Consider the following 26,723-nt stretch of genomic DNA (forward strand, 5'->3'; position numbering starts at 1 on the left):
TTTTCCTTTTTCAACACCTCCCCTGCTGAAAGTTCTACTGGCGGGAAGCAGATCTGAGTTAACCCGTTCAGTACCACCTCCTCGTTGTAATGCAGCTCTTACTGAGACTTGATGCTCCTCTGAGCTGTATGCCTGGATCTTACTTTCCTTGATCTTAGAATTTTATTTACTGTCTCTGAACAGTCCACTGCTGGGTAGAAAGGTCCTCTCTCTGTCCCACTGTTTTTTTTTTTTTTTTTTTTTTTTTTTTTTTGCGGTATGCGGGCCTCTCACTGCTGTGGCCTCTCCCGCTGCGGAGCACAGGTTTTTTTTTTTTTTTTTTACAATGTTGTGTTACTTGCAGGCGTACAGCAAAGTGATTCCGTTATACATATCTATATCTATATCGACATATATGTATATATCTATTCTTTTTCAGACTCTGTTCCCTTATAGATTATTACAAGATATTGAGTAGAGTTCCCTGGGCTATACAGTAGGTCCTGGTTGGTTATCTATTATACATAGTAGTGTGCATCTCCCACTGTTTCAGTGACATCCTTTTCAGCACCATGATGACACACAGCGTCAGTAACTCTTTGGAACTATATTACAGTTTGGTTTAACACTATCCACTTATCCTCCAGCAGAGGAGCTATGTCCCTTCTCACTACCTGTGGAAATCCCTTAGGGACAGGAACACTTGGATCAGGTGTCCTTGGACACAAATCCCTAACGGTACAGTTGGCCGTCTGGATCCACGGGTTCCACATCCTCGGATTCAACCAACTGCAGATCAAAAATATTTTTGAAAAATTGCCAGAAAGCTCCAAGAAGCAAAACTTGAATTTGCTGCTTACCGGCAACGACTTACCCAGTGATAACATTGTGTTAAGTGTTACGGGTCATCTAGAGGTAAAGTGCGCAGGAGGATGTTGTAGGTAATATGCAAATACTATGCCATTTTTTTATGTATGGGACTCCAGCATCCACCGATCTTGGTGTCCACAGAGGGTCCTGGAACCCATCCCCACAGATGCTGAGGGACAGCTGTATGCCTTAGAATGAGGGGACACCTGCAGCTCTATGGGTGAGCACAGATTCTTTTCCATGAAGGCCTAACACTGGGACAGACTGGCAGGTGCCCTTCAAGACAGGAAACTGAGGCACAGAAAGATGATGAATTCGAGGTACACTGGTGCAGAGCCGAGCCTCTAATTCTGTCCTCTGATTCAGTGCTGGGTCAGAGGTGACAGATGCTAGCACCAGTCTGCAGGTGCACAATCTGATTTTAAAACCCTCATGGAAGTTCGGTGCTCTCCCGTGAGACCACCTACTCCTCTCTTAGGCTCCTTCCTGTAAAGATGCTATCACGTTGCCGGCCTGCCCAGCAGAGTGGAACTTGAATCCAGGCCCCCTGACCCCTAGGCCTCCTGACCTCCTTTCATGAACGACTTGGGAAAAGCCATGATATTAAAAGAAGACTCCACTACCCCTGACCATGACTGGCTTTCGTGTCTCAGAGCCTTTTCCTCCCCACCATGGCATGCATTAAGTTCAAGTCAAATGCCTTTCTCCGTGGCCTCCTCAGGGAGGCGAGGCCAGCCAGCAGGGTCAACAGATGAACCTTAGACTAAGCTGTAGGCTGGCAGGTTGCCCATCTACCTGTGTGTCTGTCTGCTGACATCATAGGCTACATAGTAGGTTAGAAGTTTCAGGTTCATTTTCAAAGACAGAAGCTTGTTCAAAGACAGGTAGAGGTGCTGATCTGAGTGTCTTGTCAGCTCTGTTTCAGCAGGTGGCACAGATGGCAGCAGTTTTACACACTCCAGAGAATTAGGGAATGCACCCCAGTGTTCATAGCAGCACTGTTTAAAGTAGCCAAGACATGGAAGCAACCCTAAATGTCCATCGACATTGGATAAAGATGAATGGATAAAGAAGATGTGACATACACACACACACACACACACACACACACACACACACACAATGGAATATTCCTCAGCCATGAAAAAGAATGAAATAATGCCATTTGCAGCAACATGGGTAAACCTAGAGATTATCATACTAAGTGAAGTAAGCCGGACAAAGATAAATACCATATTATGTCACTTATATGTGGAATCTAAAATATGACACAAATGAACTTATTTATAAAACAGAAACAGACTCAGACATAGAAAACAAACTTATGGTTACCAAAGGGGAAAGGGGGTGGGGAGGGATAAATTAGGAGTTTGGGATTAGCAGATACAAACTATTATATATAAAATAGATATACAACAATGTCCTACTGTATAGCCCAGGAAACTATATTCAATATCCTATAATAAACCATAATGGAGAAGAATATGAAAAAGAATATATATATTCTTTTTCATATTACTGAAACATTTTGCTGTACACCAGAAACTAACACAACACTGTAAATCAACTATACTTAATTTAAAAAGAAAAAGAATTAGGGAGAAAATTAGGATATGCCCATTTTTATAACCAGTCTTCCAGAATAATCTTTAAACACCCCTTTTAAAAAGAATTGTAATTGGGGCCAATGAAAACAAGAACTGGTTAGAACTGGGCATTGCACCCTTGTAGCTACTTAAAGGATGGGGAGAGCTCAGGACAATGGGGATGGGAATCTTGATGACACCTGGCCTGAAGGTAGGAGAGGGTGGGGCTGGGGGAAGGAGCGGGGCAGGGCAGGGAGAGGAAATGTGGAAGGAGCACAGCCTCTCCCCTCAATAAATGCAGAACCACGACGGGGCCACGCACAGCCAGAGGTCCTCGGCCATCACATGGATCTCTAATATCCGGACAAATGGTCCTGATGCCCACAGCGCTGTCTGTCAACCATGATGAACAACCAGCTCCTGCTGCCGTGCCTAGGCTGGTGCCTGGACCAAGGGGGGATGATGATGTAAATGTGTTGGTGATGAAGTGACCACAAGGATCAAGAACTAGATGAACAAAGGGACCAACTGGCTACTTCCAGCTCTAAGATTCAAAGTTCTCCTGACCTGCCCTTCCATCGCGTGTGGGCCCAGCTCTGTCCTGACTTCTGAGGGTTTTCATCAAAAGGGTGGAAATCTTCATATATGAATCATTTTATGTTACGCTAGAATCGAAGGAAAGTGCCAAATGATATCAAGAATCCGTTCAGCCTTAATTCTAGAGAGTAATAAAACCTACATTCTTTTTGCTCCTATGATCTTTCCAACTTTTCCTCCTTACATAACAACTACTAATTATACCCATACATATGTGCTGCTTATTTCCTTTAAGCCTCATAACAATCCTAAGAGTTGGGCTCTATTAATGTTCCCATCTAACAAAATGGAGGCTGAGAAAGATTAAGGGACTTACCCAAGTCCACACATGTAGTAAGTGGTGGAGCCTAGGTTTCTTTCACTGAAAAGCCAATGTGCCCAACTATTTAAAACTTCATAAATCCAGACAACTAAAGTCATTTTAAGTTACAAGAACCTAAATCCCGGCAACCATTTCACATCCTTCAGACCTCTCCTACTCTTTCATCTTTACGCCTTTTACTTTATTCTTGGAAAACAACATGAACAATGTGCATATACTTTTATTAACAGCACCACTAGCCACAGCGATTTCTTTCCTTGGCTGTATCTTTCTCATTCTGTTTGCACCTTCCCCATCATTTGACTATTGGAGGTAATACTTTCTTTCCTTGGATATTTTTGAGTTTTATTTAGAGTAAGTTCAGTATATTCAGGGTTGGATTTTGACTGAGTTAAACTTAAAAATCAACACCACCTCTCCCATCTTGCCATGATCGTGTCTGACTCTGATCATCGTCCTTAGGCGGGCGGCCGAGGCTGGCACTACGTCTGTGACTTGTGTCTACCCTCAACGCCCCAGAGAACAGGTGTGCCATGAGGGCAGGGGCCAGGTGTGCTTTCATCACCCATAAAGCCAGTGCCTGAAGTGGGATGCAGCCCATTAAATGATTGAATAAGGAGAAACACCACCACCATGGTTCTGGACCACAAGCTCTCCTTTTCCAGCATCGAGGGCTGCTCCTGCCACCCTGGGCTGCCCCTCCTGCTTGTGTCCCCACCCTTCTCCCAGTAGAAGGGGTCATATTTGAAGTACGAAGAGGAGTGGTCCTCAAACATCCGTGGAGGGGAACAGATCACCTTGAACAGGAACGTGGTAACACGATGAGATCTCATTCTCCCCGCTCTCTGCAGAGACGGTTCTCAGCACATCCTTGGACGCAGGAAATGGGAAAATTCCTTTTCTGTTTTATGAGAGCCTGAGGACTGGTGACTGTGGCCCCCACCTCCACAAGCCACTGTCCTCGTTTCCAGTTCCACTTGGTTAAGCCATTTTTTCCTCCCTCTCTTTCAGTAAGGAAAATGGGCAACTTAGTTGTTTTAAAAACAACATGAAAAGTTTCTGAAATTCTTTCTGTTTTTTTCCTTTCTGAAATCTCTGGAGTCCTTCCCTTTACCAGGAAACCTTGCTCTGAATCAATATAAAACAGCTCGGTTTATAGAAGACGTTTCCCACCAAGTGGAATTTTCCACAGTGCGTTGGTAGTGAGTCTCACAGCAGTAAATTCAATTATTTTAAATTTTGAACGTACTGTTTCACTAAAGAGCGTGGGTTAAGCCTGGGGCTCAGGGGAGGGAACATCTGTCCACAGATCTCTCCAGTAGCTCGTGGGATGCTCTGCTGAGGCTGTGTGGTTTATATGGAGATCACTTCTATTGACTGGTGTAAATTAAGCTGATGGGATACTGTTTCTATCGGCAGTAGCCTCAAAAAACCTGAATTGATAGTCCCCAAGATCTGACCAGGAAGGAGGTTCTGAGAGATCATTTAACAGACTATCTTTTCTGCCATTTAGCCCTAGAACTAATAATTCTGAAATCCCTTTGAGAAGAGCTTTTAAAAGGAGAGCAACATGAATGACAGACACCCACAGAGAATTAGGGCTAATTCTGGTTCTTTTATCTCCCAAATTCATGTCGGAAACAGGGCACGTATTCAGCAATTTATCTTACTTGTACCTAATACAGGGACTTCCCAAATGACAGTTGCTTGCAGTCCAAAATGTATTTGTGACCCTCTCATTTTTTTGTTCCTGTAGGTACTCACCAAAAATATTTGAGGCAGCTAAGTTTATTTGTAAATCAGTTGTCTGGTATTTGGAAAACATTTTCTTACAGAAATAATGGCGTGTGTGTTGAGTAGGTTGGGTTCAGTTGCATCACCATTTGGTGAACAACCAGAATGTACTAAGCCCTGAAAATACAGTCTAGAGATGTTCTCCAGCAGCATGAAGTCTGGACCTTGACAGTGTGATTCACACAGCAGTAAAGGGATAGATACGGTATGGTAGGAGCCTACCAGAGGCTAGTGTGTTACAGGGTTTTGATGAATAGACCTGGGAACCCAACTGTCATGGCCCAACACATGTCACCCAGGTGGAGCTGCCTCCACCCCACCCCTGTTCTCTCCACCTCTATTGTGGCTCTTAGCATTTGTCTTGAGGTGCTCCTGTGTTGAATGCATACATATTTACAATTGTTATGTCTTCTTGGATTGATCCCTTGATCATTATATAGTGTCCTTCCTTGTCTCTTGTAACAGTGTTTATTTTAAAGTCTATTTTGTTTGATATGAGTATTGCTACCCCAACTTTCGTTTGATTTCCATTTGCATGGAGTATCTTTTTCCATCCCTCACTTTCAATCTGTACGTATCCCTAGGTTTGAAGTGGGGCTCTTGTAGACAGCATATATATGGGTCTTGTTTTTGTATCCATTCAGCCAATCTGTGTCTTTTCGTTGGAGCATTTAATCCATTTATATTTAAGGTAATTGCCGATACGTATGTTTCTACTGCCATTTTCTTAATTGTTTCTGGTTTGTTTTTGTAGGTCTTTCTCTTCTCTTGTGTTTCCCGCCTAGAGAAATTCCCTTAGCATTTGTTGTAAAGCTGGTTTGATGGTGCTGAATTCTCTTAGCCTTTGCTTGTCTGTAAAGCTTTTGATTTCTCTGTCAAACTGAATGAGAGCCTTGCTGGGGAGAGTATTCTTGTTGTAGGTTTTTCCCTTTCATCACTTGAAATATATCATGCCACTCCCTTCTGGCTTAAAAGGCTGACTTCAGCCAAGCCTAAGAGGCAGTCGGGAGGTTGGACCAGCCACCTATCTTGGATCTGTCCCTTCAGCACTTCCGGGTGGGTAGGTCTCTCTACTGCCACTGATAGCCACTGACAGTCCCCAGGGCCCAGGCCTTGAAATGCACTGGAGGAACGTGTATGCCCACCCCACTGGAGTCTTTCCCTTCTGCTATGGCTGTGCCAGGAAACAGGCCTTTCCTGCTCTGCCTGGGGTTGATGGCATCACTGACAAGCCACGGTGCCTCTTAATGACTGCTTGCTCTGTCAACAGCTCCAATTAAGTTATTTCGATTCAAAGCCTCCCTCTGTTAGAAGGTGTGGGGTTGGCCAGAGTCACTGCCAACCTCCCACGACACATGAATTATGCTGGGTACAATTAGGAGAGAAAATTGTGACCGTGCTCTGGGCTTCCTCAGCCTGGGAGCTCATTTGTTGTTCCAAAGTTTGTAAGTTGGATGCTGTGACTTTTTAGAATTACAGCTGAATTCTTGCCAATGGTATAAGATTGATAACACAAGGGAGTTTGGCTGGTTCTCAAAGAGAAAATGAGTCTATGAAAAGATCAGAGAGAAGGGGATTCTCCCAGCGCTCCAGCTGAAAGGGATCAAGGGAATGGAAGGAGGACCAAAAACCAGATAAGTAAAACAGGTTGGCAAAACAATAGCGCCAACTGCAGGACGCAGACGGACAGTGGAAGAGAAAATATCCCACCTGACCTCAGGGGATCATGATTTGTTCACCATATCAAATTGTCAGGAGGGTTTTGAAAATTGTCTGAGAATTTATTTTTGTCAAGAATTACTATGAGATGACAAGTTAGCTATTTAAAGCTAGGTGGGCTTGTTCAAACAATGTCCCAAAGAACATTTGTTTCCAGGAATCATATCACAAAGGAAAATAGAATTTAAGCCATTCACGTGTGTGCCATCATACAATTTTAAAAATATTTTAAGTTGGTGAGAATTTTATTTCCAAATCAGTTTGCTTTGTCTTTTTTATCATGACGTTACACTTCTGGCTTCACTCTCTGGATTGGGTTCAAGTGCAATTAAGGACCTCACCAGACAGCAAATGGTTCACCTGCCACCAATTGGTTAAAAATGTTTATATTTCATTGCAGTTGCTGTGACCCAGATAAGACACAACACCAAAGAGGACAAGACATGTTTGGCACAAGTACATAGAGTTCCACCAGCAATGTAGATACCCTGGTATTTGTTAATCATTTAGAACTTTTCCCTAACATCCATACTGTTGATCTAAATCAGAAGTCTTTTTATACAAAAGCATATACTTGACGTTATAAAGTTTACTAGTTAAACAAAAATCTCATATTTTAAAACATTTGTGTCATCTGTGGTTTCAAGAATCTAAACATCCCAAATAACATCCAAGCTCCGACTTGCATAAAAATCAGCCGCTTGCTTTTCAAGTCTCTGCAGTGCACTGCCCGATTCTCCAGAACACTGGAGCATTTGCCAGACTGCAGGCAAAGGGCCTGATGTGCAGTTACCGCCAGGTGTGTGGATTTCAGGAGGGGAACCGCGTTCTTTATTCCTTTGCTGAACAATGGATGGTGGGGTACGCGGGCACTGTTGTGGCCTCTCCCGTTGCGGAGCACAGACTCCGGACGCGCAGGCTCAGCGGCCACGGCTCACGGGCCCAGCCGCTCCGCAGCATGTGGGATCTTCCCAGACCGGGGCACGAACCTGTGTCCCCTGCATTGGCAGGCGGACTCTCAACCACTGCGCCACCAGGGAGGCCCGCTTGCTGTTTTCTAACAGATGATGACAAGGAGGAGAATGTGTCCTTTTAAGAATCCTTCCTGCCCCATCCACAGAGGTGGTCAGGAGAACACGGAGGGTTAGCTCTTCCTAAGAGTCAACCCTGCTTTCTAGGGGCCGGGTCTTATCCCCTCGTCAGTTGACATCTGGTTTCGTGGAGCATTTGGGCCAGGCTGTCTCGCCAGCTCCCTGAAGAGCCCTGCAGACCCCGTGACGTGGAAGCCAGGGCCTCTGCCCACGTGCTTGATGCGGCGCTCCTGATACCTGCCGTCAGCTGTGACGGAAGGAGAGGCTTGGTCAGATGTAGCTCTGTGAGCCTTTATGCCTCTCTTGAACTTTCCATCAGGCTACGAGGATGGCCCTGGAGGCTCAGAAATATGCTCCTTGTTGCAGAACCAGTCCCCTCCTGCCACCTGTGCTCGTGTGGCTGCTCAGACCAAAACATCAGCTCTGAGAGCACCTACCTCCTAAGTCATCAAGACGTTGGCTGTGGGAAATGGCTCCCTTTTGTTAGTTGCCATAGTAGAAGCATCTGAGAAAGAGGCTCTTAGCAGTTCGGGGGAAGAGGAAGGAAGGATTCAGTCAGCTCCCGATTACCTAAGGGCCACTTCTCCAGTTTGTGAGTTCCCCAGCTTTGTAGCGCTCTCTGCTTCTGCTACTGCATTGAGGGTAAACACAGCAAAGCTGTACAAATGTATTTATTTAGCTCTATATTAAATTTTAAAAAAAAGTCTCATCAGAAGTTTGGAGGAATTGAGGCTGAAACCTAAAATTAGATTTGGGGATTATCTGTGGATTGTATTTCTTTTTTTTTTTTTTTTGCGGTACGCGGGCCTCTCACTGTTGCGGCCTCTCCCGTTGCGGAGCACAGGCTCCGGACGCGCAGGCTCAGCGGCCACGGCTCACGGGCCCAGCCGCTCCGCGGCATGTGGGATCCTCCCGGACCGGGGCACGAACCCGTGTCCCCTGCATCGGCAGGTGGACTCTCAACCACTGCACCACCAGGGAAGCCCTGTGGATTGTATTTCTTAACCATCATAACCAGAAACATCCAGCAAGAGTTTGCTCAGGAAGGTGCTTATCTGCAACAGGATGAGAGGGTTTCCCTGTTCATTTTTCTACAAAAGCACTTTGCTTAGAGACTGAAGAAAGACTCACCTTGTCAGTAGATTCCAGTGGAAAGAGCTGGGACAAGGGCGAGATTGAATTGTGTTCAGATCCCAACTGGTCTATATCTCCTATGTGGCGTCAGAAAAGGAACATCTCTGAGGCTCATTTTCTTTATGGATCAGGTGCCGATAATGGCTAATAGGCAGAGTTGTTGAAGGGATTACAGTAGAGAATGTTTATGAATGACGAGGACGAGACCCAGATCACACAGGCACTTAATTCGGGTTACACTAAGTTGGTGTAGAGGCCTCTTGGCAGCTGGATCCTGGGGATAAGTGGCTTGATCTCTGAGTCCCCATGCACACTCACCTGTAACTTGGGAAGAAGCTCTTCCCCACCAAGAAAGGTTGTGGTGAGTTAATGCATCCCCAACGCATAGAACACACAGCTTAGCCTGACAAGCGCCTTGTAAGCTAGAGCTATTTTTACTTTCTCTACCTTCTTAAACTTTCTGCAAAGTTTATCCTAGACACTTCAATGAGATGTATTTGCATAAAAAGGAGGTTTTACTTGTGAAGAAGGTTTACTTCCTTTCCTGTGTTTATTTACTCTTTGCACAAATATGTATGGCAGACCCTGCTGAGTGCCAGACACTGGGTGGGTATCCAACACTGGGCAGTAGCCACAGCCGGGAACAGGAAATATGGGAATAGCACAAAATAAGCCAAGGCCCTGGACTGGTGATGCTTGATGAAGAGTGGGTTAGAACCAAGGAAGTGAGATTCAATAGCATTTTTCCTGTTGCACAGATGAGAGAACAGAATGGCAGTATAGTGACAGATAACCCGCCCAAAACCTTAGAGAAGGAATCAGGCGCAGGCCTGAGGCAGGACATGGAGAGAAGGTTTTAGGTCTGAACTTGACTGTAAGCCGCATGAAGGCAGGGGGAAGGGGCTTCACCTGCCTGTCCCCACAGCACCTAGAAAGGCCCTACACAGGGGCCAGAAATGCTTCCTTGAACTGATTTGAGGTGAATCACACCCCAGGCCCCAGACTGACTATTCTCTCCTCTCTCTCAGTCTGGTCTGAGCTATGGTGCTTAGCCCAGCACTGACATAAAATACCTCCTATCAAGTATGTATTGATCGATTGATAACCTCCAGCTGTACACACACACAAATGCTCCCCTTTTGTCTAGTTACAAAAGCCAATCAATATATCAGATTGTGTCTGCCTACTTACTCAGTTTCTAGAATCACAGAAAGTTCAGCCCAAGCAGCAGACAAAAAGAGCAAAAAGCAAAAAAACACCTAAAACCCGCCTTATGTCTTAATGATTTAAATTGTCAGGCTTGTGTCTCTCCTTTGTTGTTTCACAGCTCCCGAGGTCCTCGCACAGAAACCCTACAGCAAAGCTGTCGACTGCTGGTCCATTGGGGTGATTGCCTATATCTTGTAAGTATGGCTTGCCACCTCGGCTTCTTCTTCCCTTTTTTTAAAAAAAAATTGTGACAAAATATACATTTAATTTTGTACATCATTTTAACCTTTTTTTTTTTTTTTTTTTTTTGGCCACGTTGGGTCTTCATTGCTGCGTGCAGGCTTTCTCTAGTTGCAACGAGCAGGGGCTACTCTTCGTTGCGGTGTGCGGGCTTCTCGTTGCGGTGGCTTCTCTTGTTGCAGAGCGTGGTCTCTAGAGCACAGGCCCGGTAGTTGTGGTGCACGAGCTTAGTTGCTCCGCGGCATGTGGGATCTTCCTGGACCAGGGATCGAACCCATGTCCCCTGCATTGGCAGGGGGATTTTTTTTTTTTTTTTTTTTTCTTGCGTTATGCGGGCCTCTCACTGTTGTGGCCTCTCCCATTTGCGGAGCACAGGCTCCGGACGCGCAGGCTCAGTGGCCATGGCTCACGGGCCCAGCCGCTCCGCGGCATGTGGGATCTTCCCGAAACGGGGCACGAACCCGCGTCTCCTGCATCGGCAGGCGGACTCTCAAGCACTGCGCCACCAGGGAAGTTCCTTAACCATTTTTAAGAGTACAATCCAATGGCATCAAGCACATTCATAGTATGGCACAACCATCACCACCATCCATCTCCAGAACTTTTTCATCTTCCCCAACTGAAACCCACTAAATACTAACTCCCATTCGTTTCCCCCCAGCCCCTGGCAACCACCATTCTGCTTTCTGTCTCTATGAATTTGCCTTCTCTAGGTATCTCATGTAAGTGGAATCATAAGATATTTGTCCTTTTTTGTCTGTTTTTTTTTTCCCACTTAGCATAATGTCCTGAGGGTTCATCTATGTTGTAGTTAGTATGTGTCAGAATTTCATTCTTTCTTGAGGCTGAATTATTCCATTGTGTGTATATACTACATTTTGTTTATCCATTCATCCATCAATGGGCACTTGGGTTGTTTCCACCTTTTAGCTATTGTGAATAAGGCTGTTATGCACACAGGTGTGCAAATATCTGTTCAAGTCCTGCTTTCAATGCTTTGGGGTGTATACTCAGAAGTGGAATTGCTGGATCATATGGTAATTCTATGTTTAACTACTTGAGGAGCTGCCATAATGTTTTCCAAAGCAACACCACCATTTTACATTCCCAACAGTGATGCACAAGGGTCTAGTTTCTCTACATCTTTGCAAACACTTATTTTCCATTTTTTCGTAATAGCCGTCCTAAGAGGTGTGAAGTGGTAACTTGTTGTGGGTGCGATTTGCATGTCTCTTACGGCTGGTAATGTGTTGAGCATCTTTTTGTGCACCACCTTGGCTTTGCTGGGGATACAAACCACTATGAAAATATTAGGGCATGTCCAACAGAAGTCACAATAAGAAAAATGTGATTAAAAAAACAAAATTTAGCCTTTGAATTCCTCATTTCTTCTCAGGTGCCTTATCTCCATGACCTAGGAAATGCCATGGTCATAGGCTTGTTGCAGTTATTTTAGGATGATCAGTTTTGATTTTTATGTTTTGATTGGCTTAAGTCCGCCGTAAAGTTACTTTTTAAGCTACAATTTCTTTTTGTAGTCATATTTTCAAACACTTAGTATGGAACATACTTTAAGGATAGGTTTAGGCCAATGAGTTTCTGAAATTGATTGATTGGAAATTAATTTCTCCTAGTTAGCATCCCCAAGGAGGGGAATGGTTTCTCGCTGACAGAGCCCGCTACACACAACAAAAGGCTATGAGCGAACTTTCCTCAACATAATAAAGGCCATATATGACAAACCCACAGCCAACATCGTCCTCAATGGTGAAAAACTGAAAGCATTTCCACTAAGATCAGGAACAAGACAAGGTTGTCCACTCTCACCACTCTTATTCAACATAGTTTTGGAAGTTTTAGCCACAGCAATCAGAGAAGAAAAGGAAATAAAAGGAATCCAAATCGGAAAAGAAGAAGTAAAGCTGTCACTGTTTGCAGATGACATGATACTATACATAGAGAATCCTAAAGATGCCACCAGAAAACTACTAGAGCTAATCAATGAATTTGGTAAAGTAGCAGGATACAAAATTAATGCACAGAAATCTCTGGCATTCCTATACACTAATGATGAAAAATCTGAAAGTGAAATCAAGAAAACACTCCCATTTACCATTGCAACAAAAAGAATAAAATATCTAGGAATAAACCTACCTAAGGAGACAAAAGACCTGTATGCAGAAAATTATAAGACACTGATGAAAGAAATTAAAGATGATACAAACAGATGGAGAGATATACCATGTTCTTGGATTGGAAGAATCAACATTGTGAAAATGACTCTACTACCCAAAGCAATCTATAGATTCAATGCAATCCCTATCAAACTACCACTGGCATTTTTCACAGAACTAGAACAAAAAATTTCACAATTTGTATGGAAACACAAAAGACCCCGAATAGCCAAAGCAATCTTGAGAACAAAAAATGGAGCTGGAGGAATCAGGCTGCCTGACTTCAGACTATACTACAAAGCTACAGTAATCAAGACAGTATGGTACTGGCACAAAAACAGAAAGATAGATCAATGGAATAGGATAGAAAGCCCAGAGATAAACCCATGCACATATGGTCACCTTATCTTTGATAAAGGTGGCAGGAATATACAGTGGAGAAAGGACAGCCTCTTCAATAAGTGGTGCTGGGAAAATTGGACAGGTACATGTAAAAGTATGAGATTAGATCACTCCCTAACACCATACACAAAAATAAGCTCAAAATGGATTAAAGACCTAAATGTAAGGCCAGAAACTATCAAACTCTTAGAGGAAAACATAGGCAGAACACTCTATGACATAAATCACAGCAAGATCCTTCTTGACCCATCTCCTAGAGTAATGGAGATAAAAACAAAAATAAACAAATGGGACCTAATGAAACTTCAAAGCTTTTGCACAGCAAAGGAAACCATAAACAAGACCAAAAGACAGCCCTCAGAATGGGAGAAAATATTTGCAAATGAATCAACTGACAAAGGATTAATCTCTAAAATTTACAGGCAGCTCATGCAGCTCAATAACAAAAAAATAAACAACCCAATCCAAAAATGGGCAGAAGACCTAAATAGACATTTCTCCAAAGAAGATATACAGACTGCCAACAAACACATGAAAGAATGCTCAACATCATTAATCATTAGAGAAATGCAAATCAAAACTACAATGAGATATCATCTCACACCAGTCAGAATGGCCATCATCAAAAAATCTAGAAACAATAAATGCTGGAGAGGGTGTGGAGAAAAGGGAACACTCTTGCACTGCTGGTGGGAATGTGAATTGGTTCAGCCACTATGGAGAACAGTATGGAGGTTCCTTAAAAAACTACAAATAGAACTACCATATGACCCAGCAATCCCACTACTAGGTATATACCCTGAGGAAACCAGAATTCAGAAAGAGTCATGTACCAAAATGTTCATTGCAGCTCTATTTACAATAGCCCGGAGATGGAAACAACCTAAGTGCCCGTCGTCGGATGAATGGATAAAGAAGATGTGGCACATATATACAATGGAATATTACTCAGCCATAAAAAGAAACGAAATTGAGCTATTTGTAATGAGGTGGATAGATCTAGAGTCTGTCATACAGAGTGAAGTAAGTCAGAAAGAGAAGGACAAATACCGTATGCTAACACATATATATGGAATTTAAGAAAAAAAAATGTTATGAAGAACCTAGGGGTAAAACAGGAATAAAGACAGAGACCTACTGGAGAACAGACTTGAGGATATAAGATGTAAAAAAAAAAGGCTATGAGGGATTGTGATGGGAGAAAGGTCTGACAGTGGCATCCTCAGGGAATGCTGGAAACGTCCCCCCTGTATTGGCTTTGTCTCATTATTTGAGAGGCAAATGGTCTTTCTACAGCATACATTCAACTGGGCAGCATTTACTGTTGAGTGAGGATTTAGGGCTATGAGGGATTGTGATGGGAGAAAGGTCTGACAGTGGCATCCTCAGGGAATGCTGGAAACGTCCCCCCTGTATTGGCTTTGTCTCATTATTTGAGAGGCAAATGGTCTTTCTACAGCATACATTCAACTGGGCAGCATTTACTGTTGAGTGAGGATTTAGCTGACAGCTCCTGTAGATTCTTGTCATTATCACAGGAGAATTTATCCATTATAATATATTTGGCCTGTAGGGCTCCCACTTATGGAATTAGGTAAAAGCCAGGTTCATCTGAGCTGCAAAACTAACACACTGCACCTAGAGAATGCTTTCACTTCCAAGTCACGTTGGCCATCTTCTGCAGTGGTTTCATCCTTTTTTGTCGGGGGAGGTGGGTTACAGACCCTTTTGAGAATCTAATGAAAGCTGTGGATCCTCTTCCCTAATAAATTCACACTCACACAATTTTGCATACCATATTGGAGGGTCCTGGGTGAGCAGATACTGGCCATGGGCCCTGTGTTACTTACCTGGCTCCCTAAACCCTCGACTAAAATTCTTATCCTCACCCAACTTGACTGTGAAAGACTTAGAGAAATGAATGATAAGCCAGTCCCCTTCTGGCAAAGCACCAAAGCGGGTGTTATCTACAGAAATCTTCCATGGAGCTAAGCAAAACAAAATAGCCCTCATCTGGCCTTCTGCTTATTTGTTCCATTACGTCTGTCCTGAATCTTGAACCACTGCTCTGATCTGCACTAATGTCTATAGATTCCCTTTGCATTCTATGATTGTGTATATAATTATCTCCCTGAAGTCTTGGCATCGGGGTATGATATATCAGTACACCTATGAGGAGGTGTGTACTGCATTATTGGAATAAGCAGTTTAAAACCAAGCAGTGGTGCCTTAGTCAGCTTCTGCTGCTCTAACAAAATACCACAGACTGGGTGGCTTAACCAACTGACATTCATTTCTCACAGTTCTGGAGGCTGGAAGTCCAAGGTCAGGGTGCCAGCTGGCTTGGTTCTTGGTGAGAACCCACTTCCTGGCTTGCAGACGGCCACCTTCTTGCTGTGTCCTCACATGGGGTGGGGAGGGGGGGGAGAGAGAGAGAGAGAGCTCTCTGGTATCTCTTCTTATAAGGGCACTAATTCCATCATGAGGGCCCCACCCCCATGACCTCATCTAAACCTAGTTACCTCTCAAAGGAGCATCTCCAAACACCATCATGTTGAGGGGGTAGGGTTTCAGCATATGAATTTGGATTACAGAAGTCAGTCCATAGTAAATGGTTTGGTTGACTGAAGCTTAGCGAAAGTATTACAGCAAATTTCCCTTAAAACATGGTTGCTTCAGGTTGGTCATGGCACCCACTTTATAATAACAATGATATCAAACGTTTGTATGACAGTGCAGTGCACCCTTGAATGAAATCACAGTGCTGCTAGTGAGGAAGAAGGCAGGAAATGGATTTGCAGTAGGTAACGAACCATGTCCGCCATGGCCCATAGGTAGGAAAATATCAGAAGGCCAACATGGTTAGAGTATCAAGACAGGAGGATATCAGCAAGAGCCAGAGGAAGGAGACACCTGGAAGGAAGCTTAGGTTTTAACCCAAGTGTAGTGGGAAGCCAAAGAAGGGTTGACCAGAGGTGTGACGTGATCTGATTTTCACTCGATTGTTACTCCGGCTACTCTGTGAACAAGGGATTGGACAGAGCAGAAGTGAAGTGTGGAGACTGGTTCAGAGGCTTAGGTCAGTTGCGTGGTAATGGTTGCTTCTACCAGGGGGGCAGGGATGGAGGAGGAGTGGTAGATATACTTCGGATGTGAAGAATGAAGGAGAGGGATGTTTGAAGGATAAACCCAAGTTTGGGGCAGATGGCTAGGAGAGTGGTGTAGGAACAAGTTTAGGGGGTAGGTGAGATCAAGAATTTCGTTTTGGGCATGTTGAACTTGAGACGCCTTTGGGATACCCACTGACTAGTGTAAGCATGTGTGGAGATATAAATCTGGGTATGATCTGAGCAGTAGGACCTCCAAATCCTTATCATTGCAGTGTACAATACAGTATTTGGTTGGGGTCATGTAGAGCATCAAGCAAAGAAATACTGTATTTCTTTGTTTCTCTTTTAAGTACAAACTTGATAAGCATAAACTTGATGGTTACCTGGTCACCAGTAGCTTTACCCCGGGGATTAGTCTCAGGTTGATTTCATGATTGTGTCAGATTTCACAATGGCATCCTGGGTTTTTGTCTTCCTTGGTACCTTCCAGAGCTCTGAGAGTCTCAAGCAGAGAATGAATGGACTTTGGACATCTCATTTGTACCTTCCAAGATGTTCAGATCCTTATGAGTGAAAGGCCAAATCCTAGATATAAATTGCTACATAATAGGTCTATGCCTGGAGAACCACTGGTCTCAAATTCATCATTATCGTTGGACTTCCTTGGTGGTCCAGTTGTTAAGACCCCACGCTTCCACTGCAGGGGGCACAGGTTCGCTCCCTGGTTGGGGAAGTTCCACATGCTGCACGGTGCAACCAAAAAGAAAAAAAAAAAATCATCCATTATCAGTGTCAACAACTGGCATTTCTTGAGTACATTCTCTATTCCAGGTACTGCAGTAGGTGCTAAAGATAATCAAGATGACAAAGACATGATGCCTCTCGTCAGAGTACTAACGATGTATACGGTGGGACAAGTGGTTTCCTAAGTAGACTGAGTGACAGCAAGGCTTGTGTACAGCTCTAGGAGTTTCTAGGATGAAGCCACCATTGAGGAGGTTGGGAGTATTCAGGAAGGGGACACCACTATTCCAATGATGTCTAGAAGGTTGGAAAAGTCTAACATAAGCAGAGAAGCTAGAGGTTAGCATCCCAACCAGGGGAGGGATGCAGGCACAGGAACAGGGGTGCCTGAGGCATGTTTGAGGACTGACGAAAATATTCTGTGAAAGGCTCTGGCCGGGTTGGTGTTCCCAGCACAAGGCTGGCTCCAGGTTGAACTAATGTCAGAAGCTAGAACTCGTGGACCTCAGCCTCAGACTCTGGCTACTTCCCACGGATTCGCTGTGCCCGGTCTTCCCATCCCATCCTGGATCTGAAGACTGGTGAGGAAAGCTGCTGAGTGGGTCGTAACCAATAGGAAGCACACAGGGGAAGCCGGCTATCCCCTGGGGATCCGTGCCGAGCCCCTCATTCTTCACATCACCTGTAATGGGAAAGAGATTAGTCTCTGCCATTTGGGGGGTGCAGCGGTATTATTTTCCTTTGATAAACCTGTCACACTGAGATATCAGATTGCAGCAACGGTGGCTGTGACAGACACCGCATTTTCTCCTCTCCGTGTGCCATGCAAACATTCTTCATTTTGTCCGTGCAGGTCCTTGATGAATTGGTTCTCTTTGGATCTCCACACTCATTTGTGTTATCCATCATTTGGCAGGAGAGATATCTTTTCCTAACAAGGAGACTCACGTTTTTAAAACCCTTTTGATAGGTCCTTACCCTGCCCAGGAATCTTCCTTTGGGGATCAGGGCCTGCAAAACACATCTTTGCCTGAGTAGCCTAAGCTGCTGGGAAGGATAGAGGATGGAGTGGGCTGGACACCGTGATGACTCTGCTGGTGTCCAGGCTGATGGGGTTGGCTCAGCCAAGATAGCCCAAGTTCCAAGGAAATAAAGTTCCCCACTCAAGATGAGAATCAGCATCTCATTGTCCAAACTCGATCTTGTGATTCCGTGTAGGCTGCCTTTCTACTGACAAATTCAAGGAGATTGTTGAATGATCACTTGCCTACATTCTGCCCAGGGATACAACATGTTGTGGAGAAACATGGTGAATGTTTGCTGGTATAAAAACTGAGATCTTAAGGAGATTAGGGCATTAGGGCAGGCTGGATGGTTAGGGTGGACTTTCCGTGGGTGGTGAGGGTACTTACCCATGCTGTGACCTGTGACCTCTCTGCCTAGAGGAAATCCCAGGCAAATACTTTTGGTCACACCCTTACTTTCTGACTGGCCTCCTACATGGTTCAGTTTTTTAAACTAGGTCACAGAAATAAATTGGCCAATGTACAGAGCATAATTAGCTTTGTAAGAATGGAACTAAGAATGCTTAACCCGCATGCTACATCCATTTTCTGAGACAATGGATGCTCGTCCCCAAAGTAGTCACCATTCTTTCAACCACTGACAGCTGCCTCTTTATGGATACATATGTCCCAGGGAGGCGGCAAGAACCCAAGCTTCAGCAGGAGAGAATGCGGTGTAATTACTGAACCCCAGTGAACATCCAAGCCTGGGGTATTGTGATGGTTGTTACTAGTACTCTCAGTATGAGGGTGGTTAACACTAACAGGAGTAATGAACTGGCATTGTCAGCAGGCAGCAATCATCTTATATTCATATGCTACAGCAAAGTGGGACACATAGCCGCATTCAGGCCACCATGGGTTCACGATCTGAACTTTGGCTTTAGACGTTTAGAAACGAAATCAGATCTGTTGCTCCATCTTGCTCAGGTGATCCCAGTGAACTGATTCACACTAGCCAGACTCCAAAGAGATTTAAAAACACACACACACACACAATTAGGGCTTCCCTGGTGGCGCAGTGGTTGAGAGTCCGCCTGCCGATGCAGGGGACATGGGTTCGTGCCCCGGTCCGGGAAGATCCCGCATGCCGCAGAGCGGCTGGGCCCGTGAGCCATGGCTGCTGGGCCTGCGCGTCCAGAGCCTGTGCTCCGCAACGGGAGAGGCCACAACAGTGAGAGGCCCGCATACCAAATAAAAAAAAACAACAACAACAATTAGAGTGTCCATTTATTAAATCATAATGAGATGTATGCCCTGTGAGTTCATAGGATATGCACGTCATCAAACTAGCAAGTTCTAGGAGAAAAGCTCCAGGAGAAAGCAAATTCAAATGGGGAATTTCTTTAGTGAATGAGGGATCAGAGCAGTGGAATTGGGTGGAGTTGGATGGAGTTGGATGACCTTGGGTGTTTTCATAAAGTCTGTCATGGGCTCCAGGTCACCTTTGTCTCCCAAAGGTGATTTCTGACAAGGCGCACAGGTGTGCGCATCGGCCGGTCAGAGTGGTGCGTGCAGACAGTTCGTACACCGGCTGCTCCTTCCTCCTGCCTTGAAGACCAGCCACTACCCTGCGCCCTTCCTTTGTCATTCCAGCCTCACAGTTTTTGTTTTAGCAGGCGTTGATGGTTGGTTATAATTCACAGGTTCACGGATTTTACTTTGCCAACTGCATTTCAGCGTGGCTGCTTTCTGAGGGTTTTCAGAAAGATACCCAGTTCTCTCCCCATCCCCCTGCCATAGTCTATACTGAGTGGACCCTGTGGCTGCCTAAATGCCTTTTGTTTACAAGTCCTGCTTGACCATATTGCAGCTTTGTTGATGGGCCTGTGACCCTCTCTTCGCTGCTCTGGAAGAAAGACGGTTGGTTGTCTGTTGACAGTTGGTTCACCTCTAACCCTTAGGAAAGAGCCAAACATAAAATACTCCCTGGTTTCAAAAAGTGATTACGGGGACAGGCGCAGGGTGATGGAGGAAATTTTACAAAGCCCCAGGTAGAGAGGGCACCCAGTGGGAGAAGCAGGAAGGGAATGGCTCCTTTTACACACGGAATGGTGCCGCCTCAGGCCAAATGGAAAAACATTTCAGGTAAAGCATCATCTCCTGGAAACTGTCATTTAAGTACTTATCTAAATGCATCGGGATATTTGGCCTGGAGAGTGGAAGGCAGGGGATTGACATTCACTCACTTAACTAACATTTATTGATCCTAATATGTGCCCGGCAATCTCATGGGGCTGCTGAGCTGGATTCATTGCTGCCTGGCCATAGAGTCGCTACTGTGGCGACAGACAGTAAACAGATAACTTACAATCCAGTCTTGCTGGCTGTCATGGAGATGGGAGGCAAGAGCAGGGTGAGTTCCCAGGGGAGGGAGGTGAACCCTTCCCGGGACTTGAGGAAGGCTCCGTAAGAGCGGTGTACGGTGATCTGGGCTTGGAAGGACTGTCTTCAAATATCGGCAAGCCTGTCAGGCAGGGGAGGTCGATGGTTTATCCTCCAAGACCCAATTATCTAAGGAGATGATGTGCTTACTGTGTTTGATAAAAGATGTTCCATTCAATTTGAGATGTAATTTTTAAAATATAACTTGGAAGGTTTGGTCCGGCTCTGAACTTATATATTACCAACACTTGGGACTTCGCTGGTGGCGCAGTGGTTAGGAATCCGCCTGCCAGTGCAGGGGACTTGGGTTCAAGCCCTTGTCCAGCAAGATCCCACATGCCACAGAGCAACTAAGCCCGTGCGCCACAACTACTGAGCCTGTGCTCTAGAGCCTGCGAGCCACAACGAAGAGTAGCCCCCGCTCGCTGCAACTAGAGAAAGCCCGCGCGCAGCAACGAAGACCCAGTGCAGCCAAAAATAAATATATAAATATATATCACCAACACTTAGTAATGGGAAAAATATAATCTCTGAATATCAGGATGTTGAATTCATCTAGCACCACACCGAGCAAATGAAAGAATCAAAAGAGGCTTTTATTATGTTTTAAAAGATTTACCGTCTGGAATGTAGCACTGCAGCACAGAGACAGAAGGGAGGCAGTACAGAGATAGTTAAAAAACCAAAAGGGGCACAGAGAGGGAAATGGCCAGCTTGCCAGGAGCTGTAGTAACAAGAGTCATGAATTCAGACCACTTAGTCTGAGCAGGGTTTGTGCCCAGGAGGGGAAGAGATGGAAGTGGGAAGGGGAGAGGTACCAGTTCACACCAGCAAGTTTAGAAACACTTGTGGAGGTGGTTCAGATGGAGGGACCGGGAGCCCATGATTCAGTGCCAAGTACAGGTGCACCGGAGTCGGGCAACACACAAGACCGCTTTCCGGCTTCCGATCACCTTGCTGTGCTCTCACAGTGCACTTCCAGGGATGCACCTCTGAGAATGAAAACAGTTTCTAATCATCCTCAGAAGTGCCTTGGGAGAGAGCCATCGGAGGCCAGGGGACAAGTGAAAAGTTCAATCAAAAGCCAAGGCCAGCTTTTCCCCAGCCGGCCGCGCGGGAGGGAGGCCGAGATGGCAGATGAGATCGCTAAGGCTCAGGCCGCCCGGCCTGGTGACAACACGATCTTCGGGAAGATCATTTGCAAGGGAATCCCAGCCAAAGTCATTTATGAGGATGACCAGCGTCTTGCTTTCCATGACATTTCCCCTCAAGCACCAACACATTTTCTGGTGATACCCAAGAAACATATATCCCAGATTTCTTCAGCAGAAGATGACGAAAGTCTTCTTGGAAGTTTAATGATTTTTGGCAAGAAATGTGCTGCTGATCTGGGCCTGAAGAAACGTTATCGAATGGTGGTGAGTGAAGGTTCAGGTGGGGGCCAGTCTGTCTGTCATGTTCATCTCCATGTTCTTGGAGGTCGGCAGATGAATTGGCCTCCTGGGTAAGCGTGGTGTAGGGATAATTTTCCCTTCTCTATGCAGTGATCAGGTCTGCAACTTCCAATACGCAAAACAATACTTTTTTTGCCTGTGTATGGAGAGATTGCAGAAATAATTTTTAAAACCCATACATAATAAAAGACATTGTTGCATGGCCTGAATTCTGTATTTGACTGTTTTTTTAATTAATTAATTTATTTATTTATGGCTGTGTTGGGTCTTCGTTTCTGTGCGAGGGCTTTCTCTAGTTGCGGCAAGCGGGGGCCACTCTTCATCGCGGTGTGTGGGCCTCTCTTGTTGCGGAGCACAGGCTCCAGACGCGCAGGCTCAGCAGTTGTGGCTCACAGGCCTAGTTGCTCCGCGGCATGTGGGATCTTCCCAGACCAGGGCTCAAACCCTTGTCCCCTGCATCGGCAGGCAGAACTCTCAACCACTGCGCCACCAGGGAAGCCCTGACTTATTTTTTTTTAATATTTGTTGGAATGTTTGAAGGTGGAGTTCATAATTTGGGAGGTTTTTGTTTTTCCTCCCCAAGGAGGACTCAGCATATGTACATGGCAATAATGCTGTGACTGATCTTTGAAGACAAATTTAAAATTTTCATAAATTTAGCTTTAGCTTTGAAATATCCTTTTAGGGTAAAGTATTAGTCCAGGAGAAGATTTTCTAATCCAGTTCTCTTATTTTCTAAGAACAAAGGAGCATGTGATGTGATTGATCCAGAAAGTGACAGTTGTAGTGTAACAAAAATGCTTTTTGTCCAGCTTACATGTTTCCCCTGGACTACTGGGTAGTGTGGAAGGGATGAAAGTAGATTTGTCACAGAATCTTGATGGCCATGTGAAGCCATACAATGGTGTTTCCTTGTTACCTAACGCTATTGATTATAAAGACTTGAAAATATATTATTTAGAATTAACTCTCCAAATTGAAAACTCATTGTTGTGAATGTGTATGTGCACACTAGCAAAAACTTTTAAGTTATGCATGACTCTGGCTATGTAGAGTTGGGGGGAGATCTCAGGGTTTGAGTTCTTATGTCGGCTGACAGCAAAACTTTTTTTTTTTTTGGTCTTGCCATGCACCCTAGCCTCTCTAAGGTTGCACAGGGCAAATAGTTCTGCTTCTTTACTTTCCTTCATGTAGGCACTTTCCAGCTTCTAAAATTTGGGTTCCTTCCATTTTTAACCCCTAAGACCATTTTAGTAGATTTTGACACATTTTATTGTAATTTGTTTTTCTTCTAAACATTTAATTTTATTAGTGATCTTAAAAATTCAGGGGGAGTGGATTAGGGAAATTGGCTGTATATGTCTTACAAGTGAGTTTTTTCCAACTGTCATTTTTTTGCATTGTTTATGGTGTTTAAAATATTTATATAGTTAATGTATCAATTTTTAATTTAGTTCATACTTTTAAGAGCCTTTCCCACCCTAGGAGGATTTATAAAAAAAATTTTTCCCCTAATACTTTATGGCTTTATGTATTTTTATGACTTTTTTATGAGGGAAGGTCTGGGGCGGGGGAGGAGTTTTGGAGGGATTATATATTATATATAAGAGAGTTGAGTCTACTTTCATTAGGCATATTAACTTTCCCATTGATTTCGTCAAACTAGTGCTAATAAATCAGGTAGATAACCAAAAAATAAATAAAATAAAATAAAGCCAAGGCCAACAGGATGGAGGTACCAAGGCATCTCATCTCCCAAGTGCGGCTGTTAGTCTGCACAGATTCATAACTGCTTCCCAAGCAGAACGTGAGAGAGAAGGACGCTGGGGGGATGGAGGAGGGAGGGAAGGAGCAAGAGCCCCACAACAGAAAAAGCAAAGTCTAGATGCAAAAGTTGAGCTGGGAATCCGCCGGGGTTCAGAACCATCAGTTAGTGCACATGCTAACTGCCTCCAGACTGGATGTCTGCACCCCTTGGTGCAGGTCCATCACTCTGCTGACAGTCTCGCTGTGTTTCTCCTAACACAACATCCCGGCTGTTGGATGCTCCCCTCACTCACCCTCTCCTCCCCACCAAGGCCTCCCATCCACTGTCGGCGGGAGCTGAGTCGGAAGTGGGTTTGTCCGAACCTCCTTCAGTTGCACCTCACCTGCAGGAGGAGGCGTGGGGCCTCTGCGCTCATCCCCCAGACTTCCTGGAGGTGCTGTCCTTTTGGCTGCAAGAATCAAAAAGTTATACACTTGGAAGTAGAGCCCTGGATCACACCACAGCAGCTTTGCATGATGTCTTGTCCAGCCTAACCCTTTACTGTGTACAGAATTTTTTTTAACTATTTTACTCCAAGTGGAGTATGCTGCTAACTTCTCACGCTTGGGGAAGTGTTTGTTCTTTTTCCCCTCCTGCCTGGCTCCCAATCTCCAGCTCCGGTGTGTATAAACTTTCTAAGGGATGTGTTTCCCATCTACCTTCCAGCGTCCCTTTCCTTCCTCCTCTAGGTCTTTGCCTGATCTGCTTCCTCCTTCTCAGCGTTCAACGTATTAACCAGATCTCAGGGGTGACGTGGGACATTTATCCATTGCATTTCACCAGTGATGCCTTGCTGAAGCCAGCCTGCGTGTGGTTCTAATACGTGAACCTTCCCTCGTCTCTTCCAAGTTTGTAAGGAGAAAGCTCTGGCACGCACATAATCAAATCTCTAGTTGCTGAAGTAATTGCATTACACCTTTGTAAACATTCGGGTCTCATTGGTCATTCTGATCTATAAATCCGAATAATGCGCTGAAATCTATTTTGCTGGATGAGCCTTGCAACTAATTGCCAGAGATTTGTGAGCTTAAAATGCTTTGCTTTATGTTATTATTTTTAAAAGTCTGTCCTATTAACCAGGGTAAGACAAATACAACCCAGATTCCTTAGTATGGGATCGCAGACATTCATCCAGTAAACACTTGTTGAATAACTACTGACAGCCAAGACAAAGGGTGAACTGGTGGCTGTCCAGTGGTTGTCACATATCCAACAGACTCTAGCATCCATAGGAGGGACGCCCAGATTTGATTGATTTTGTGAGTGTTTTTCAGAGACCCATCGGGCCTGGGTGGGCCCTATGTGGCTCCTCTGGTTTGCGATATACGTGCAGGTTTGTTGTTTTGCTCAATTGCATAAAAATATTCTTTCTTCACAGATATACCTTTGAGTAAGTGTTCTCGGGGAAGCTTGAGCTATTCCTAGAATCGAGGGCTCCTTGGCAAAATGCTTGGAAATACCGGCCCACAAAGATTAAGGTTGATGAGCAGGTCTCCAGGACATCCTGTCCTCATATCCATCACGCAGGGCACAGAATCATGACCAGAGGGAACATCTCTCTCCTTCCCTTCTAGAGCAGTGTAGAGGTCGGGATGTGTGGTCATTTGTGGGTGATTCTGAGACTAGTTACAAAATTTTAAAATATGTTGCTTTGTTTTCACATTTAGAATGTGAGCTGAGTCCCTCAGGACTCGTCTGTGCTCTCCCCCTCCCGTTGGCCTTCCTGATGGTGAGCGGGGTCCCACTTCACAGTATTTCAGCTGAAGGAACCTGAAAAGTGAGATGGAGTTGGTGGGATGGAAAAGAGAAGAAGTGGTGATAAGGGTGGACAGCTGGCATTTAGTGATTGTTGTGTGACAGGAGCTTTCAGATGTTATATCTTTTATCTGTATCCATCCATCAATCCATGTGTGTGTGTTATATGTAATATAGACTAGTATATAGTATATAGTGTATGTTATATATGTTATAATATCTCTCTATAAGGTGGGCCTTGTTATCCTCCTTTCACAAAGGAACCTGCGACCGGGAGACAGTATATAGTTTCCCCTAAGTCACTCCACCAGGACTTGCTGGAGCCAGGATTTGAATCTGTGTCTTTATTTCTCTAAATCCCAGGCTGAGGAAACCACATCACGAAACTCCTCCGAAAGCAAAGTCAGTCCTCAGAGAACAGCAACACACCTTCCCTTGAAAAATCACTTCTCTCTTCACCTTCAGAGCCCTTCTTCCAATTAGACTAAAGGGCAAGACCTGGGTTGCTGTTTCCTAACGATGATTCAGTCATCAGTGTGCACTGTTGCGCTCAGATGCTTTTTATGTAAAATATTTGCAATATGTTTGGGCACTTAAGAAGCATATTTCAGGTGGTCAGAAAACTTGCTTATACGTGTTACTTGATTTTGCAGTTACTCTGGGTCAGTGAGACAGGTCTGAACTTCTGCCCAGCCCTGCCGAGTTCCACAGGGTCTGGACAGCAGATTTTCTATCCTCTGCATCCCCTTGCAGCTCTGTGGTGGAGCAAAGGGCTGAACAAAGGCCACTGGATGTGACCATAGTGGGACTTGGTTGAGTAGAGACCCACGTTCACTTTTCTCCATCCTTCTCTCCCCCCGACAGGCCACAATGGTCCCAAGCATGCTCCTGCCATCTGTCTTTCCAGAAGCCAGGCTGGGGTGGAACATTAGGTGTTGATTTTCTAACTGTAAGGACACAACTGCCCAGAGCTGCTTCCCCAAGGGGGGACCATGTCCACTGAAAAGAGAAGTTTTAATTGCCAGGTGCCACAGTGACGTGTCGGGGCCACCCTCAGACCCACCCTTACCCCTGTGTTCTCCACCACGGTTGACGGCAGCCCCCGTGTGTGTGCTGGGGACCTGGGAGGCATCCTGGCCTTCCCTCTCCACGCCGCTGATCACCTAATCTTCCCGGCTTTCCCTCTGAACTCTTTTAGAATCTGTTCCCCCGATCCAGCTACCACCACCTGCGCCATCCTGTCCTTCCTTTGCCAGAGCACAGCTGCTAACTTGTCTTCTGCCTCAA

The 26,723-nt window shown here is 44.9% G+C and overlaps 1 protein-coding gene and 1 pseudogene across 1 annotated transcript in view; both read left to right on the forward strand.

Moving 5' to 3' along the window:
- CAMK1D (calcium/calmodulin dependent protein kinase ID) overlaps positions 1 to 26,723 on the forward strand; it is a 410,151-nt gene that overhangs the window by 367,873 nt on the left and 15,555 nt on the right. Inside the window, exon 6 of the mRNA XM_007452582.1 lies at positions 10,420 to 10,495. Within this exon, the coding sequence (XP_007452644.1) occupies positions 10,420 to 10,495 (76 nt within the window). The remainder of the gene's footprint in view (positions 1 to 10,419; positions 10,496 to 26,723) is intronic.
- On the forward strand, positions 21,551 to 21,928 carry LOC103089854 (histidine triad nucleotide-binding protein 1 pseudogene; annotated as a pseudogene).

The sequence above is a fragment of the Lipotes vexillifer genome, unplaced genomic scaffold (genome assembly GCF_000442215.2).
Source record: "Lipotes vexillifer unplaced genomic scaffold, Lipotes_vexillifer_v1.1 scaffold628, whole genome shotgun sequence".
In the NCBI taxonomy this organism is placed as follows: Eukaryota; Metazoa; Chordata; class Mammalia; order Artiodactyla; family Lipotidae; genus Lipotes; species Lipotes vexillifer.